The following is a 17,581-nucleotide window of genomic DNA, read 5'->3' as shown; positions in this document are numbered from 1 at the left end:
ATCTACACGTATCAAAGTCAACATTATGCTTTATAAGCTATTTTTCTGCTTCAGTAAGGAGTAAGCACGTTTTTATTTCTTACTATGTTTACCCATTACCTCACCAAGCAGCATTATTGTTAGTCTTTCTGAGGGTCTCCTAGAATAGGAACATATGAAACAGGATTTCCTCCGGCTCTGCATACCTACTTACTCCAGAGTCATTAATGACATAGGACTGGATTGAACAAAGACTTAACATCAAATGAGCATTCAAAACAGCTGGGAACAAAAATATATCTGCCTAAAACACTGCATCTCTGCTTTGTCTTTTAAAAAAAAAAAAAAAAAAAAAAAGTGCCAAGGAGGCACAAATTTGCTTTTAAAACCACTTTTACAGTAATGTTCTCATGAGAAAAATGGAAGAGCTAAACACTTGCATGTGGGACACGTTTACATATCCCAATAGATTCCAAATTAAATTTATTGCAGCTTTTACAAAGCAGGCTGCACAAATTGTACTAGAGATTAGAAGTGACTTCACTGCCATCAAAAGGCACTCTGCGGATGGGACAACAGAAAAGATCCAAGTCCTGCACAAGGAGCCTCCAAAGGCTCAAAACAACTTCATATCTTCTTCTACGTGACTACAAGCGATAGCTGGAATATCCAAAGCTAGGTAGCACTGCTCTACTCAGAGATTTTAAAAGATCTCTAACCAACGTTTTAAGGAAAAGGTATTGATGTATATTTGTAAGAAAAATACAAGTGGTATTGTCCCAGGATTTGCAGAAGTTGATTCCTCAGGTGGTTACCACTTTAGGGTTTCAGAAGGGATGTTTATCTCCACAACTCCTTCCCGTGACAGAATGGGACTCCCAGCAGAGCCAGTGACACACAGTGACACATGTCCCACATCCATCACACCACAAGACTCACCACTGGTAGCCCAACACCAAAAAGCAGCATACCCAGCTCCCTTCTCCTTTATTACCCATTGTTCCCCAGATAAACATGCAATGGGCACTCAGGTGTATGCCCTGCAAGCACATCTCCCCTGAAGATTCACAGAAATTTGGAAGAAAATAACAGGCAGATGACAGAAGAAAAAAAAAATTAAAACACAAACCAGAGGCTAAAGACTGACCACATAATTAACCTATGAAGGCCTCAGGTGCTAGGACATAGAATAAATAATCCAAAAGCTACAAAGAGACAGCTTGGGCTCAGTGCTGAGCATCCCAAATTACCTTGGCAGTCTCTTAAAGACCTCCACACTGATGGTGTACACAAGAGCAGGGGCAGCCAGCAGGCTGGGAGAAGCACACACATGATGTAAAGATGCAAGGAGAAACATTGCTGCTCTATTTAACGCTATCAGCTCCTGCCTGCCTGAGGACATTTCCTACCTCTACCTACAAACAGAGCTTCCAAACCATTAAGTAAACAGTCTTTGAAGATAATGAAGCTTATTCTAATCTCACAGTGATGACACTCCTGCATTGTACTCAGCTGAGATACAAGACTCTGGGTTAACTCCTCTGTAAGATCAGGATTATCTTAACTCTTTGCTCTTCCACAGACTTAAAGGATCTTGTCAAGGCATAGAAAGAAGCAGATTTTTCACTCAGTAGATCTACATTTTTTTCTTGTTGAACAATCACAGACGTTTTTCAGCTCACTCCTGTAGATGTGGATAAGCTGCTTCTGTAGCCTTATGCTTAAATGAGGTGAGCTTCTGCACCAGACCTTTCTCTGCCTCCACAGAAAGCTGGACTACAGCCTTCAGAAAGCAGAGGAGATGCCCTGGACTACTTCCCAACACCAGCAAACAGGGCTGCTGTTCCAGTGACAAAAGGAAAGAAAATCAGACCAAACCTGGGCCAGCAATAAGAACTGAAATAAAAACTACAAGAAAATACAGAAAAATAGAAGATTTTCCAAAGCATCATCAGAATAATGCTTTTGTATTCTCACTTGTGTTCATTTCCCAGGGTCAAGCGTTTACCTCTATTCTGCATTGCAGTTCTTTACCTGTCTACTTTTCATTGCACCCAATCCTACAAGCATCAAGCCTTCCTACAGTAATAAAAAGCCCAGTGAAGAACTTGAGGTGGGTCTGAAAAGCCAGCCCTGCACATAACACATCTTCCATGTCATCAAAAGACTTGGCAATAGGATGCCACAACCCAACTAAATTCTTTTGAGCAGAAATCAGAGCTGTTTTGCTCTTTAGGAGCAGTCATGACCAGAATAATAAAAGCATACAGAACATGAATCTGAGAAAAGGGGCTCAGATACTATAACGCTGGTGCAGCATCAACTCTGTTCTTCAGGTGTCCTTTCACTGCCTTCCTAAAAGCAACACCTCTAGATACCCCCTCTTACTTCAACTGCTTTCAAATGCCACTGGTTGGGCTGAATATTCACACTCAGCATCAGTCCAAAGGCAAACATCTTTTAGAAAGTTTGTGTATTATCAGTCTGAGTTGTTTGCCTCTTAGATGAACTGCCATTAGATGTGGATAAACTACATCCAGTCATTACTGTCTGTCCCCAACACAGCTAATCATATTCCCCCTGAACAGAAAAATGAAGAGGATGTGCTGCTAAAGAGGATGTAGAGAAACTAATTTGAAATAAACACATTGATCCAATGCTGTTTCACTGGTGTCAATCAACTGAAACCACACAGTGCCAACAGGCTTCATTTTCCACCTGTTAACACATGTGGAAATTCCAATTCCACTTCCAAGAAATGAACCACGATGCAAACTGTTGTTGAATGAGAATCCAGTGCTGTAGGTAACTGAAGACAGAAGTAAAGAGACGTACAGCCTGAGTCAGGACTACGTACATGTATTTCTGAAGACATTCTTCCCTAGATCTAGCCATGGCTTCACAAAGGGTTGTTAGCAAAGACATGACTTTCCACTGCCAAACAGCCCTGAGGGAGCCAGTAAATGCATAAGCTGAGGCTGGGGTGCTGCTACTGCTGAACAGACTTGCAAATGCCGAGCACGAAGTCCACCCTGCTGTGCAAAAAAGCAGCAGAGAAACCCATTCACAGCCTGGGATTCACAGGTACAACATATCAGGCTGAGAAATCCTAAATCACATAAATGTTTTCTAATTGTTTAGCTGTTTGCTGGTGTCTCAAATTTTAAACCGGAATAAAAAAAATAACTTCACCAGAGGTCAGTCAAGCAGCAGTAAGAATGCAGAAGGTGGCAGGTTAAAGCATCTCATATTTATAAGAGTATAAGCATGAAATTCAGAAAGGGCCCCCAGGGATCCCAATGCAAGACATGAAGGTGTAATTAAAAACCATAAATCCATCAAATGAAAAATATGTAAACTTAATACATTAACTCATATATTTTTCTTCCCCGATCACATTTGTCTTACTCTACGCTCCTTTGGAGCCTACAAATAAAAAATTAACAATATCAGAAGAAATATTTCTTAATATGTGGAATGTGAGTATCAATAATAAATGCTTTTTATTTTATTCTTACAGGTAATTGCTTAAGGAAGCACTCTCAGCAGACCACTGAGACTCTGCATATTATAAAGTACTTCAACTATATCTCCTCTTTACAAAACCCACAAATGGACAATATCTTACACAGCTTCCATGCCACTCAATCATTCACACAAAATCACCCTCGTGGAGCTTGTTGGAGGAATGTCAAATGTACCCTTTCTTTGCATCAAAATCTTCCAAAGACAGCAGAACAGCTCACTTCTGCGTTCACGGTTACACAAGCTACACTAAGATGTGAATATGTTAACTGGAGAGTCTGGGTTTAGCTTTATATTTAATTACAAGCTACAGGCAAAACAGTTACAGGCCAAACCCTGGCCTGTGTTTCACCCACAGAATAGGTTTCAAGATAGCTTACAAAAGCTCTGCCAACACCCATAGTTCTTATTAAGGCTAAGACATTTCTCAAAGTAGTATTTGGGACAAACCAGCCCTCCCATCTACCTGCCTACCAGCAAAGGAGCACTGGCATTGCCCTGAAGTGACAGTGGCAAACACCCTTGTGCCTTGCCTCATCCTTCAAATGCCACTTTGGATCCCTACTAGGGTTCTTACACATCTTGTAGGGCAAATTGTAGGGCTTGATTTCTCATCACTAATGACTGCTTCCATGGGACCAGATGGCCTGGGCCAGACAAGTATGGGAACACCTCTCTTCCTCACAACACACCCAGCATTAGGGCATACACCTGGGGATTATGTGGTGACTATATCAGAGATCCAGCCTGGTTTCCTCTCTGTTACTGGAGCATCAGTTCTCGCAATGGAAAAACATAGGTCCCTACACAACACATGTTCAGTACAAAAGCAATGCATTATCAAAGCATGGCTAACACTTCTTAAATAATACCCAGGTCAGCCAAACTTCCTTTTCCTAACACTCAGCACTCACTTTTACTAAATCCAGGCCAAAGCACCAAGACAACTCTGATGCTTTAACACAGAGCCCAACATTGGAAGTGGTCGGCATGCTGCAGTGGTTTTACCCTGCTGGGCAGCTGAAGTCCACCACAACTGCTCTCTCACACCCACTCCTCAAATGGAAAGGGGAGGCAATATGATGGAAAGGCCTCAGGGATGGAGATAAGAGCAGGGAGCTCACCTACCAGTTATCATCACATGCAAAACTGACTTAGCATAGATTAATGTAATTTATTGCCTATCACTAGCAGACTAGAGCAGTGAGAAAATAAAAGCAATCTACAAACACCTTCCCCCCATCCACCCTCTTCTATGTCCTGCCCCCAGGCAGCACAAGGGAACAGAGCATGTGGGCTGAGGTCAGCCCCTGATGCTTTGTCTCCACTGATCCTTCGTGGTCCTTCCCTGCCCCTGCTCCACGTGGGGTCCCTCCCACAGGATGCCGTCCTTCCCAAACTGAGCCTGCAGGGGCTGCCCACAGGCAGTAGCTCTTCCCACACGGCTCTGTACCACGGGATCCATGCCCCAGGAGCAAACTGCTCCAGCACGAGTCCCCCACGGGTGGGCAGCAGCTCCCCCCAGACCCCCTGCTCCTGCGTGGGCTCCTCTCCACGGGCTGCAGCTCCAGCCCGGGGCCTGCTCCTGCAGGGATTCTCCATGGGCCACAGCCTCCTCCAGGCCACATCCACCTGCTCCACCAGGGGCTCCTCCACCCATGGGGGGGCTGCAGCGTGGAGATCTGCTCCATGTGGGACCCATGGGCTGCAGGGGGACAGCCTGCTCCACCAGGGGCCTCTCCACAGGCTGCAGGGGAACTGCTGCTGCTTGCCTCCAGCCCTCCTGCTGCACTGATCTGCAGGGCTGCTTCTCACTCCTCTCTCCTAGCTGCAGTTGCACAGCATTTTTTTATTTTTTTTCCTTCTTCAATCTGCTCTCCCAGAGACCCAACCAGCATCGCTCACTGGCTCAGCTCTGGCCAGCAGCAGGTCCCTTTTGGAGCTGGCTCTGATCTGACACGGGGCAGCTGCTGGGCTCTGCTCACAGAGGCCACCCCTGCAGCCCCTCCACTACCAAAACCTTGCCACATAAACCCAATCCACATGCTCTTCACACTCATCCCAAGCAGACTCTCCACATGGAAAGCGAAATCCCCCTTGCTCTGGCTGCCGTGGATTAGCACGCTCAACTATTTCCCTACACTTTCTTCAGTCATTTAGATGTCAAGAGCTCTGGCATCATCAGCCAAGCTTTATCTGCTGAACACAGGCCAGATCCATCCAACTTCTGCTGACTATTTATTGCAGCTGAAAATCATTTACTTTTCTGAAACAGGCCATGTGGGATGCTCCCAGTCTGGGCTGGTGACTGGTTGCCCAGGCCTCTCAGCGGTCTTGGCTTCTGGAGCTGCTTCCACACCAGCATCAACTAAGGACTCCACAGACAAAGTATATTTATAAGGTTTGGCTCCCAGCCACTTTTCCTCCCGGGAACTGTGCCATTGTTTGCTATAGCCTGGCTGCAGCTGGGCAGTAGATACAAGCAGTTGCTTTTACACGACGCACTCCAGACAATTTGGTGTTAAAGAGGGGGTCTGTCGCAACACCAGCATATTTCATCCAGCAGCACTCAATGAGGACCCAAGTGCTACCAAGGGAAGAGCTGAATGCTTTCACCACACTGAGCAGGAGAGAGAGACCAGTTCCTCTACAGATGACCCAAAAGCAGTAAAGGAATTGAAAAAAGGATGGACAGATTTCCTGATCATATGAGCTACTTGCTTCATATTCCAGGCAGCTGTTAGGACTGCCACATCACAAAGAGTCCCAGGAGCCAGAGTGCAGTCTGGAGGTGACAAGAACTCCCCATGGCCCTCTTTTGGCATGGGAACTGGACACATACCACAGGTCCACCATGGTGCCACTGACCTCAGGCACCCCAGCAGGCTGATCTCTGAACACAGAGCGGCACCGCTCTGCCAAGGGCTGTGTAATGAACCATGGGCACAGCCACCACCTCTGAACTGCTCAGGAACCAAGTAAGATGCAAAAGCAGCAGGCAAACCCTGAAAAAAAAAAAAACACCTTCATTTCATGAAGTTACACAGAAGCTTTTTGAAACTGTTATGAAACACTAGGAAACTGCTGTACTCTGAGATCCAGGAGGGTAGCAATAATGCCAAAAGGAGTAAATACACACTACCACACACAATGAAATAGGAACAGCATAAGGCAATAAAGCATACAATGCAAACTGACTACACCTAGCTTCCCAAATAACTCCAAGCACAAAGCCAAATGCTGCCCATTTACAGTATAACCAGCACTGATCAATCTACACACACTGACAGCAACACAAACTATGCTGTAACAAGTTGTGTGTTGTGGTAAAACAGGAAACACATTTAAACATAATCTTTTGAAGGCTGTGAGAACTAGGACTAATACTTCACTTTTGCAGTTAATGCTGAAAGCCAGTCAATGCCCAGCCTAGCCAGAAGTATCACATTTCAGCTTTGTACAGAACACTTCCCATCCTATTCACCCAGCAGCATAAAATCCCTCAGCAATAGCAGGGGAAGATTTGCTAAGAGCTAAATGAAAATTGATCATTTTCCCACAGCTGCCCAGCATTTCAATCAATGCTGCACAGGTATTGACATATGGTAATACTGGCCCAGCCCCAGCAGAAGCTCAGAGCAGCCTGCCAAATTCCAGGAATGCTGATCAAAGACTGATTTTAAGGCCTGACTCAGAAAGAAGGATAATTGAGTGCACCTAAACCTTTTTTTTTTTTTCCTTTCTGAGCAAGTGCTGAGATTTCGCTGATTCACTCTATATTAGGGTAATGAACCCAACAGTCAGACTCTTAGTGACAAGAAGAACATACAACAATGTTGCCTAAAATAGGTAGGCTTATTTATACCAGATAAATTTTTTTTCCAAGATGAAAATGAAGATCTGTCAACTACGCCTTCATTTAGCTTCAAAGCAAAGAAGTTGGTCCAAAGAACTATGCACCAAAAGTTTGCTTTTACTTAAATTTATCCTAAGGAATATATTGCTTCTGCAAAGTGGCATTGCCCCCTCCCCTTCACCTGGAATAATCATTTGAAGCTTTTCTTTGGGGTTTCTCTACAAAGCTTTCCCTTCTTTCCCCCCCCCCCATTTAAAAATAAAATATTTTTAATGAAAAACTAACGAGTAACACACTTTGGCATAAACTTAAACAGCAGCAGGACGTGCTGAAGCCACTGAAGAGTTCCCCGATTTCCTGCAAGGACACACCACATTTCCCCAAGGCAGCTTTCTGGTTTCATCATGGGGACGCACAGCGCAGTATGCAGATAAGCCCCTTTTAGATACCATCGATAGCTCTCTAATCCACACTCCCTGAGCTGATCTGATACCTGCTACTTAAGCAGGCTCCACTTCGCCTGGATATCCTCTGCAGCACCTTCCACAGCCTCAATGCTCCCCCCTGGAGAACTGGCAATTTTCAGGAGTCCCTGTTACTATCTTCATGGATTATCTGAAGCCCCTGGCTTTCTTTGCTCTTTCTGCTGCTGCAGAGATTCCCCACCTCAAATCCCCTGCCCCTGGTTACACACAACCTGAAAGTTCATTTGCAAGTCCACTGTTTGCTGTATTTCTCTGTATTATTATTTATTATTATTCCTCCTTGTTATGTGTATTACAAGAGCAGTCAGCCCCCCTAAGAGCAATAGACGATGATGCTCAATGTTGTACCAGCAAACAGCAAGAGAGTCCACATCGAAAAAAAGTTTTTATGAGAAACAGACAAAAGATAGAAAAATTCTTTCTCTGCTGGACAAATGGGAAGTTAAGCTCATATATATAAGCCACCTTGTCCAGATTTATACACAAAGGCAGTGACAGACCTAGGAATTACATTCAGGACTTACATCCCTATCCAGTGTCTGAACAATTCCTCCTGATGGCAAAGGCAGTGGGAGACCCGATTCTCATGCAAGTTAAGGCCCAAGTTTTTCTCCTATTAGGCACTCATCTGAAATATTATACACAATTAGTAAGCACTCATAAAAGAAATCAGCCTGTTCCTGATTACGTGCATAGCCAGTTAACAGAGACAAGACTCCTGTGTTCCTGAAGATGCTTTCCATTCAGGGATATACCAGAAATTTAAGTACAAAAGAGTTATTCCAATGTTGCGAGTATAAAGTCAGAAGACAGGGAGACAAATTCAGACTAATCTAATTCCATAAATTTCCAGTAAGTCTTTTTTTTTTTTTTTTTTTTTTTAAATCAGGATATGATAGTCCCAAATTACATGCTCAATGTGAATAATACCCAAACAGACCCAGTTCATGAAGGCAATACAATTTTGAGAAAGACAACACAATCATCATAGAAAAGTCTTCCACGGGACACACATGCAGTTCCAAATAGATTTTCCTCCTCTGCACCAGGTGGAACAAAATCTCCACTCACTTTTCACAACTTGCTCATCAGCTAGCTGAAAACCCAGGGACTAGCTGGCTCTTCTTCACATCAGCATCCTCACAGTGGGGAGAAAGGATTCAGACCCACAGAGGGCAGTTACTGCAGGCTGACAGAATGATTAAGGTTGGCAGGGACCTCTGGAGGCCACCTGGTCCAAACTCTGCTCAAGCAGAGCACCCATAGCAGGCTGCACAGGACCACATCCAGAGGGCTTTTGAGGATCTCCAAGGAGGGAGAATCAGTGGTAGAATTCCCAAGCAGCAACCATGTACGTGGTGGGTGATCCTAGACTTGGAAAAGACAAATCTCTTTGTGGTTTCAGCTGTCCCACTCCAACACTCTGCACTGTCAGGCCCAGAGGAGAAGCCACTATCAGCTGCTGTGGGCCACGGGGGAGGCAGATGACTACTGCCTCCTACAACCTCCCCGTGAAAGTCAGAGGCTGGGATCACTGTAGGTGGAAACTCTTGGCAAAAACAATAAAGCAGCGACTACATATTTCAACAGGTTCAAAGTAACCTCAGATGTTAGCAGCAGATGCTCTTTTCCACCCCCTGGGATTTTGAAATGGTTTAAGCGTTTCCTCCCTTTCCCCTAATAGGGCAGGGTGCTGAAGGCATTAGCTGCAGAGACCGCAGCAGTACTAATTACCCCCAGCTAGCCGGGAGACCGCAGTACCTCGAGCTAATTGCGCAATCCCCGCTCCCCCACTTCAGATCCCCCAGTGAGGAGGTCTATCGCCTCCAGCACCTGTACAGCGAGGTAATCCTGCTCACCTGTATTTTAAAAGGGCATGCTTGAAAATCCTAGATGTCTAAAGTAAACTCATTACGATTACTTTCCACAGCCTAGCATGCAGCACGGGGACTGCTGCACTGGCTGAAGGAAGCAAAGGGCTCATGTCAACACATTTGACACGGCGTTGTCACTAACCCCTTTATTAGGCTGCAAAACATACCTGCAATCCACATCTGAGCTCATAGCCTCAAGCACTCCACTAGCCAAGTCTCTGCAAGAGTCTCTCTCACAGAATTAAATATTAAAAGTGCATCTCAAAAAAATGCCCTGTAGTTTCATATTTATTAACTGAGACCTTACTTTTCCACTTATGCATTTTTGAAGTGTTAAATATAGAACGGTTTAAGGTGCACTTAGTGCTTGTAAAGAGTCCTGAAAACTCAATTCCTCTACAGAGGAATCTGTAAAAGGCATGATTCTCCCACTCAGCATCCCTTCTCCACGTCAAACCAGTAAGAGAAAGGCCTCCCATGAAAAGGAAAACAGCCCTTATGTAATAGAGGGCTCTCGGATTCCAGGTGATCCTGCCACTCAACAGACTGGGCTGACACATCAACAGAAAGTAGGGAGCATGGGAAGAAAAACTCCACAAGAAGTCAGGGCTTGCTTCTCAAAGTTTAGGCATCTTCCATATACACCTCAGACGTTGAGAGAAATGTACAGGTACTCTGAAAACCTTGCTATTTCAGGGAGCCACGAGCTCGCAGTGTCCTTGCACAGACACAAAACTCACTGCCAGGCTCCTCTGTGAGCAGCACAGGCTCCTGGCTTCTGAAGCACACAAAAGTCCACACAACAGCAAGGAGACGGGTACCAGAGGTCAGGGATCAGAGGTCAGGGAGCTCTCCTTACTCCTATTCCTGCTGACACCCTGCTGTCAGAGCAGCCAAGGTGGGAGTAACAAAGCACACCTGGCCCCTGCACATCAGGACCACAGTCCTTTTAGCCTCCTTTTCCAAAGCAGTAAGAGCAGCAACGTTGCCCTTCCCCCATCCTCCTTGCTGCCGGCCCTCCTCAACAGCTTTTGAACCTGTCAAAAGATCTGAATTTGAGGTGGGAGACTCAGAGTAGGGGCCAAGAACTGCCACAAACTAGTCTGAGAAAAGCTGTGCAGGACCAACCAGCTACTAATTGTTCGGCAGAAGCCAGGTGGCCAGGGAATATTATCTCACTCCCGGTCAAACAGGGGGTGTGCATCCCCCAAGGACGGGGAACCTGCTGCCTCTTACCATCAAGCAACAGAGAGGAACACCTGGGATCAGTGAAGAGGCACAGGGAGGGCCAGGAGCTGAGCAAAGCATCCACTAGCACAGGTGAGAAACCCACAGGAAAGCGTATGCTGTTCCCAAAACTTTGCTCTTCATTTCCCATTCAGGCGATGCAATCAGCAGCACACAGGTGTACCAAGAGACCATCGCTTTGGTAAGAAGCAGGTGTGGGAGCACAGCTGAGACACGCCAGTGCAAACAGCATGCCTAAAGCCTCTGCTCTCCTCCCCTTCTTCCAGGAAAGCCAGGGCTTCCTCCGTCTTGAGCTGGTGTATCACGGAGCCCTGCCAAGGACACGGCGGGCTAGGACTTGCTTAGCTCCCTCAAATGATTCACAGCTCGTTAGCAGCCAAAGGCACGGCCTGTCCTGGTCACCAACACTCTCTCAAAACCAGGATTTGCAAGATGCGTCTTTGTACCCAACCATGGCTTACCGGGTCAACTAGGAACGCAAAGAACACAGGATTTGGGGTTTTTAAGTTATCAGAGGATGTTCTCCATCCCACCAGCAGTAAACTGCATGCACTCACTCCTTTGTCTCGGAGTGCCTTTCAGTGGTGTGCCTCATGTAACACTGTGCAACAGGCAAGAAAAGAAGCTCTCAAAAACTGAGACTGGAACAACTTGGCCGAACTGGAGTCACAGTGCAATAGATGTGCCTCCCCATTCCCTGCTGCTGCCACTAGCACCACCTGCCCTGGCAGCAGGTACAGCACGTGCTGCTCAGGCTGGGGACAGCCAAAATGAGGTGCCTGAACCCCCAGGCAGAGAGGAACAGTGAACTCCTTGCTGATCGCCTCCAAAGAAAACTTCCTGTGATCTTGGCCTCCTCTGTTGTTTTTGTTTTGTTTTTTTAAATCACTACTAAGCTCTTATTCCAGTTTAAGTAGGTGTAACTGTTCCCCTTTTTTACAACCAAAATACTACCACCAGAAGAAAAGCCCTCTGTGGATGTAGCTGCATTAGCGTGCACATTTCTCATATCAAGAGACTTTTTGTCCCCTACCCACAAGGGATCTGCTATTTCTGGGGTGCTGCACCTCCCTAAGGCCATGCCAGCACAGGAGGGAGCACGGAGTTTAGCTCCAGCGATGCAGCAGCACATCTCCCACGTCGGACAGTCCCTGCCTGTCCCCTTCCCCATGGAGACGTATGCCTCGTACCAGTGCACACCTCTTCAGAAACGGCAGCACGTTTGGGTTTACTGAGCAGGGGCACCGCGCAAATTAATTAATTAGCATTTGTGAAGTACTGCGAAGATTTTAGGTGCTAAGTATTATTATTACTAATTTAATCTACATCCTCATTCAGTCACTCAGCCTCTCTTGTGAAACTGCCAACAATGATGCCAATTAGCGGTAATTGTTGTGGTGGTTTTGCGACAAGGCTCCTTGCCAACTGGGAGCGAGGCAGAGACCACCAACTCATTTCCCAGCCACGGCCCCACAGCTGCCAACAGCAGCAACGTCCAGGCACATCGACCTGGCCTCGCCTCCAGCCAGAGCCCTGGGAGGAAGAGCTTGGGGATCCATTACCAGCTCCCCAGGGACACAGCCTGCAAGGCACACACCAAACTTTTAATTAGGGATAAACCAAGGCACCTTTTTTTCTTTTTTCTCCTCCAGTATTTCAGTATATGACCCAGAAACAGATGCTGATACTGCAGCACCACAATGCTAATCTGGAATAATTTAAGATTAAACCTTGTTGTTTGTTTTGTTGTTTTTGTGTTTTGTTTTGTTTTTTTTTTCTCATCCTTGCTGGGTGAAAAATCACATTTTCATTCGCTCATAGGCCTCACTGTGGCAGCAAACTGTAAAGACAGCAGCAGTGAGAAGAAGGGAATCGACGGTGGAGGGTGCAGTAAATCTTGCATTTAAGAGAATCGCTGAGGAGTTTTAGCATAAGCAAAGAGGTATATCTTTATACCATCTGTCAACAGAGATTTGGAGGACTTTAAAAAGACCCAAACAACTAACAGTATTCTGTAATCAATGCACAACATCTGAGCACCGAAACTTTAAATTACTTATATATTTTAAATATGTCTAATTGAAAGGACAGCAACATATAAACTGGATGAATCATAGCCCTCTCGAGCAATTAGATTTGTTATCCCTGCAGACTGCAAACAGCATCTTGGCTTTTTATTCTAATGTGAATTCAATCCCTTGTCAGCTGCCCCACGCATAAGAATACAACTTCTCTCTTTCATCAGTACAGATATCAACAGCAGGAAACTAGCCCTTCTTTCATCTCTGAGGCACCCACCCACCTTTCCAAAGGGTTTTGAACCAGGTGTGGAAACCTTGCTGAATCTCTGCTGAAAGATCCCCGCCACTATTATGGCAAAGGACACAGCTCCTTTGAGAGAGCAGCGTGCTCCAAGCAGCAGCCTTCTGGTGTTTGCTCAGCCAGGAGCTGCTCCCTTCGACAGTACTTTAGAAGAGCTTATGAGAAACTCTGGACTTTTATTGTATGGGCACGAAGCTGTTACGGAGCGGAGCTGCTGTTTCAGGCGTCTTGTTATATAATTAAACAAGAAAGGAAAAAAAAAAAAAAAAAACCAACACAAGCTGCCTTTCTGGCACAGACATTACAGAGTGCTCAAACTGCCAGCTTATTGCATCAGATTCCCACTGCAAGGCCAATTCGCAGCAGCTGAGTATCCGAACCACTGACTGTTATCTCCTGCTAACCTACTTCACACTCAGAAGGCAGTAAGCGGGGCTGGTCACTGCCTCTTCCTTCCTGAGGAGCCGCTCGCCAGCCTGGATTAGTGGGTTTCCGAGCTTGCAATTAAGGCTAGAGGTCTCACACTTGTCGGAAGATGGATTTTTGAAGAAATTTGACTGTCTGTGTGCTACTCACTAAGTAACCTGCAGGTATCTGTTACTCCGTGACTAAGTCTGTCAAGGCTCTGCCACCGCGATGATGACAATTTCATTACTTTCCTTAGCGTGCCTCAAAACCCTGCAGAAAAGGGGGATTAATTTACCCATCATCGAGGGCTTATGGAGGAAGCCCCCTGGGACTGGCAGGGAGGAGACCACACAATCAGCCCCCTGCTCGCCACCCTCCTCACCCTAACACCTGTGGGACCCACTCAGGGCAGGATGCTGCTCGCTCCCATCACTGCAAAGAGCCCGCTGCAGGGATGGGAAGGGGGCTTTTTGTGTGCACCCCCTTGCAGCAGGCACTGTACGACACAAAACAAAACTTATTTCCACTGGCAATCCAGAAACCAACAGGTCCAGGGGTCCTGACTTCAGTGAGGTGAGATGTGGGACCTTTCACACCGTGGAAAAGAGTGCTCCCTCCCAACCCTGCGAGTCACTAAGGAGGCTCCTGTTGATTTCAAAGGGCTCTGGATCAGGCCTGAGAATATGAACCTGGTGGCGCGTTCGGACACTGCTCTACAATGCACTCCCAAACAAACCTATATTTAGATTCAATGGGAATTCTGTAGATCATACAGGAACTCTTTGAATGAAAATGAAGGTCAATAGGGTTTGGCTTCCTCTTCAGACCCTCCCCCCCCCGTTCTTGCAAACATCCCGATAAGCATTGTTTGGAAAACAATGCGTTACTTCCAAATGTTATCAAAAACCCAGCACACACTTTCTGTGCCCTGAACCAGAACCACAGCGTCTTCTGCTGCTCTCTGCCCCGCCAGCTAACCCCGAGGATCTCCCCAGGTGTCAAGGCCCTGTGTTTTTTTCCACCTGCCTCTCCTTTTAAAAGCTTTTCACGTGCTTACTGAAGGGAGAGGAGCAACGATACTAAAGAGCTCCGATAAAGAAAGAAGAACTGCGCTGCCGAGCGCACACACGTGCAGCTCTGCGTGTCGGAGCTCCGCTCTGCCAAACCTTCCCCCAGGGGCTGCCAGAGCCCCCCCGGGGCACGGGAAAGCCCCAGCCCCGGCTCCCCGGGGTGACACCGGGACAGAGCAGCGGGGATCCCGCAAACCCGACGGCCCCGCGCTGTCGAGCCCACCTCAAACCCATCATCTCAAGGTCCCAAATCCGTCCTCGGGGGGCTATTTGCCTGCAGCCGGTGCCCACAAACCCGTGCTGAGCCTGCGGCAGCCCCTCCATCCCCGCTCAACCCGCACCCCCTCCAACTTTCCGCTCCCCTAAAGAGACCGGAGAAGGGGAGTCCCGGCCTCCCTCCCCTTACCCGGGCTGCACTCACTTACCGGCGGGGCGTTGGGAGGGCAGCCTCCGGCCGCCAGCCTCGCCGCCTGCCTCCGCAGCTCGGCCAGCTGAGCCTGGCAGCTCCGGCACCAGCCCCCGGCCGCCGCCGCCCGCTCCAGCGGCCGCGGCTCGGTGCCGGCGGCGGCCCCCGCGCCCTCGGGCGGCGGGCGGCTGGCGCAGCGCTCCTCGGCGGCGGCCGCCGGCCTCTTCCTCGGGGAGAGCTCCCGCACCGCGCTCCCCTCCGCCACCTGCGGAGAGAGGAGAGAGCTGAGAGCCCCGCATCGCATGGGGCGGGGTGGGGGGGGACCCCATTCCCACCCTCCCTCCGGGGAAAGTAAGAAAAAAAAATATATATATATTAAAAAGGATGAAAACTCACCCTAAAGTTAAATTAAGGGAAAGGAAAGGAGAGGAGGAGCGCTGCTACAACTCACCCCCGGTGCGCGGCTCTCGGCTGCCGGCCCCTTCCTGCCGGTGGCCGTGCTCATGGTGGGCTTTGGGGGGCAGCCCCCGCTCCGCTACTGCGGGCGCTGCGGAGCCCGGCGGCGCGGCCGGCCCATGGTGGGGCTCGGGGGCCGCGGGCAGGTGGGGGAAAGGAGACTTTTGGGAGGTCTCGGGGGTGATCTCGTCGCTGCCCCCCTCCGTCCGGGCCGCCGCGCAGGGCGCTAGGTGATGCTGCCTGCCATGCTGCCCAAGGAGCCGGCTTTGGGGAGGGAGAGGGAGGCGCAGCGAGCTCCCCACGGCGGCCCGGGGAAGGACGCGGAGCACGGGAGCACGTCGGAAAAAAAGCTGCAAAAGTGCTCGCCCGGCAGGGGAGGAGGGGCTGGGCGCGGTGGGTGGGGTGGGGTGAGCGGGGCCGGCACGGGGCGGGCTGGGATTTGGGTTTTATTTTTTTTTTTGGGAGGAGAGGGGATGTCTTTTCGCAGTGACCCTATGAAACCTAAAGCGGCTCGACCCAAGTTGCACACCTAAACCTCGGGTTCCTCAGGAGCTGGGGGGGCGCAGCGGGGCCCGGACCCCCCCCTCCGCAGGCGGGCAGCCACCCGGGACCCCCGGTGCCGGCTCCGCAGCCCCTCCTCGGGATGCCCCCGCCAGATGGAGAAATTAACGTTAGCAGCTAATTGTCTGCTTGGCTGCCGCCCCGGCTCGTGTAGCTGGCACTTTTTATTTTTATTTTATCTCATTTTTTTAAGTTTTTCTCCCCAGAGAGGGCACCAGGCGCCGCTTTTCATCACCCACCCCCCTCCCCAAGGCTGCCCGGTCCCGGTGCCGGCGCGGTGCCCGCCGCCCCCCGGGGAGCGCAGGCGGGGCAGGGCCGGGACGTGCCCGAGCTCCGCGGGGCTCAGCCCCGCTCCTGTCGCCGCCGCCACCGTCGCCGTGACCAGGGCGCCACCTGCCGGCCCCGCAGCGCCACCGGCACGGCCCCGGTGCGGGTCGAAGCGGGGGGGACACCGGGGGCAGCTCCCAGCTTTCTGCCCCTCACCGAGGGGTCGGTGCCGCGGTGATCTGAGCACGGAGTGGGGCAAGGATTTGTCTGAAAATCAGTGCATCCCCCCGCGCCTAGGGACACCTTCTTCGGCTGCTTAAACTTTCCTGGCGCTGCCCAGCAGGTGTTTGAAGGGTGCCCCCACCCCCCTCCCCAACTAAATGGGTGCGTGTCCCCGGGGGGGCTGTGGCCGTGTGCGCCCCGTACGCCCCCGCAGCGCCCCTCGGAGCCTCGGTAAAGTTTGGGAGAGGAGGCGAAGAGCAGGGACCGGGAGGTGGGAGCCGCCCCCGGGGGCTGCACGGTCCCCGCTGCTCAACCCCGAGGGGGCAAATGGGGACAGCGGGGGGGGTAGCACGGTCACAAGGGGGGCTCTGCGGGGCTCCGACACTTCGTGCGCCCGGGGAAGACCCCCCCAAACCCCGCGCCCCGCAGGTCGGACGGGGCGGCGGCGGGGGCTAATGGCATGCGCTCCCCACCGCAGCTGGGGCTGAGCCGTGCAGCCGGGCTAAGCCACTCCTTTCCCTATTAAAAAACCCCAAAACCCTGCCGGGAGCGCCGAGCCGCCGTGCGCCCCGCGCCCGCTCCGAAGCCGCCGCGGTGCCCGGGGGGGAGCAGCCCCCGGGAGCGGGCGGGGAGCGCGGAGCCCCCGCGCCCCTCCGCGGAGCTTCCAGGACTGTTCGTGGTGCTGAAACCCGCCCCGGAGCGGCAGCCGACAACTTCGCATCGCCAACTTTGTGCTCGTCCTCCCCGAGAGCCGGCCGGGGGCAAGGCAAGCAGCGCCCCCCCCCCCCCCCCCCCCGCCCGGTCTCCAGCCGGGGCGAGGCCCCCCTACCTTGGCTTTCCTCCGCAGGAGGTGGCTGGTGAAGCCGAAGATGATCTCCGAGTCCAAGCAGAGGGCTCCTATC

General features: G+C 49.9%; 1 protein-coding gene across 1 annotated transcript in view; it reads right to left on the bottom strand.

Annotated features, from left to right (window-relative positions):
- KIF26A (kinesin family member 26A) overlaps positions 1-15,748 on the bottom strand; it is a 99,898-nt gene extending 84,150 nt beyond the window's left edge. The window contains exons 1-2 of the mRNA XM_084287592.1: positions 15,625-15,748; positions 15,193-15,438 (exon numbers count right to left, since the gene is read on the bottom strand). Coding sequence (XP_084143718.1) covers positions 15,193-15,438; positions 15,625-15,678 — 300 coding nt within the window. The 5' untranslated portion in view covers positions 15,679-15,748. The remainder of the gene's footprint in view (positions 1-15,192; positions 15,439-15,624) is intronic.
- Positions 15,749-17,581: the final 1,833 nt, after the last annotated feature.

The sequence above is a fragment of the Netta rufina genome, assembly GCF_964035555.1.
Source record: "Netta rufina genome assembly, chromosome: 5".
Lineage (NCBI taxonomy): Eukaryota > Metazoa > Chordata > Aves > Anseriformes > Anatidae > Netta > Netta rufina.
Note: the sequence above shows the minus strand (reverse complement) of the source record. Positions and strands in the feature narration are given on the sequence as shown.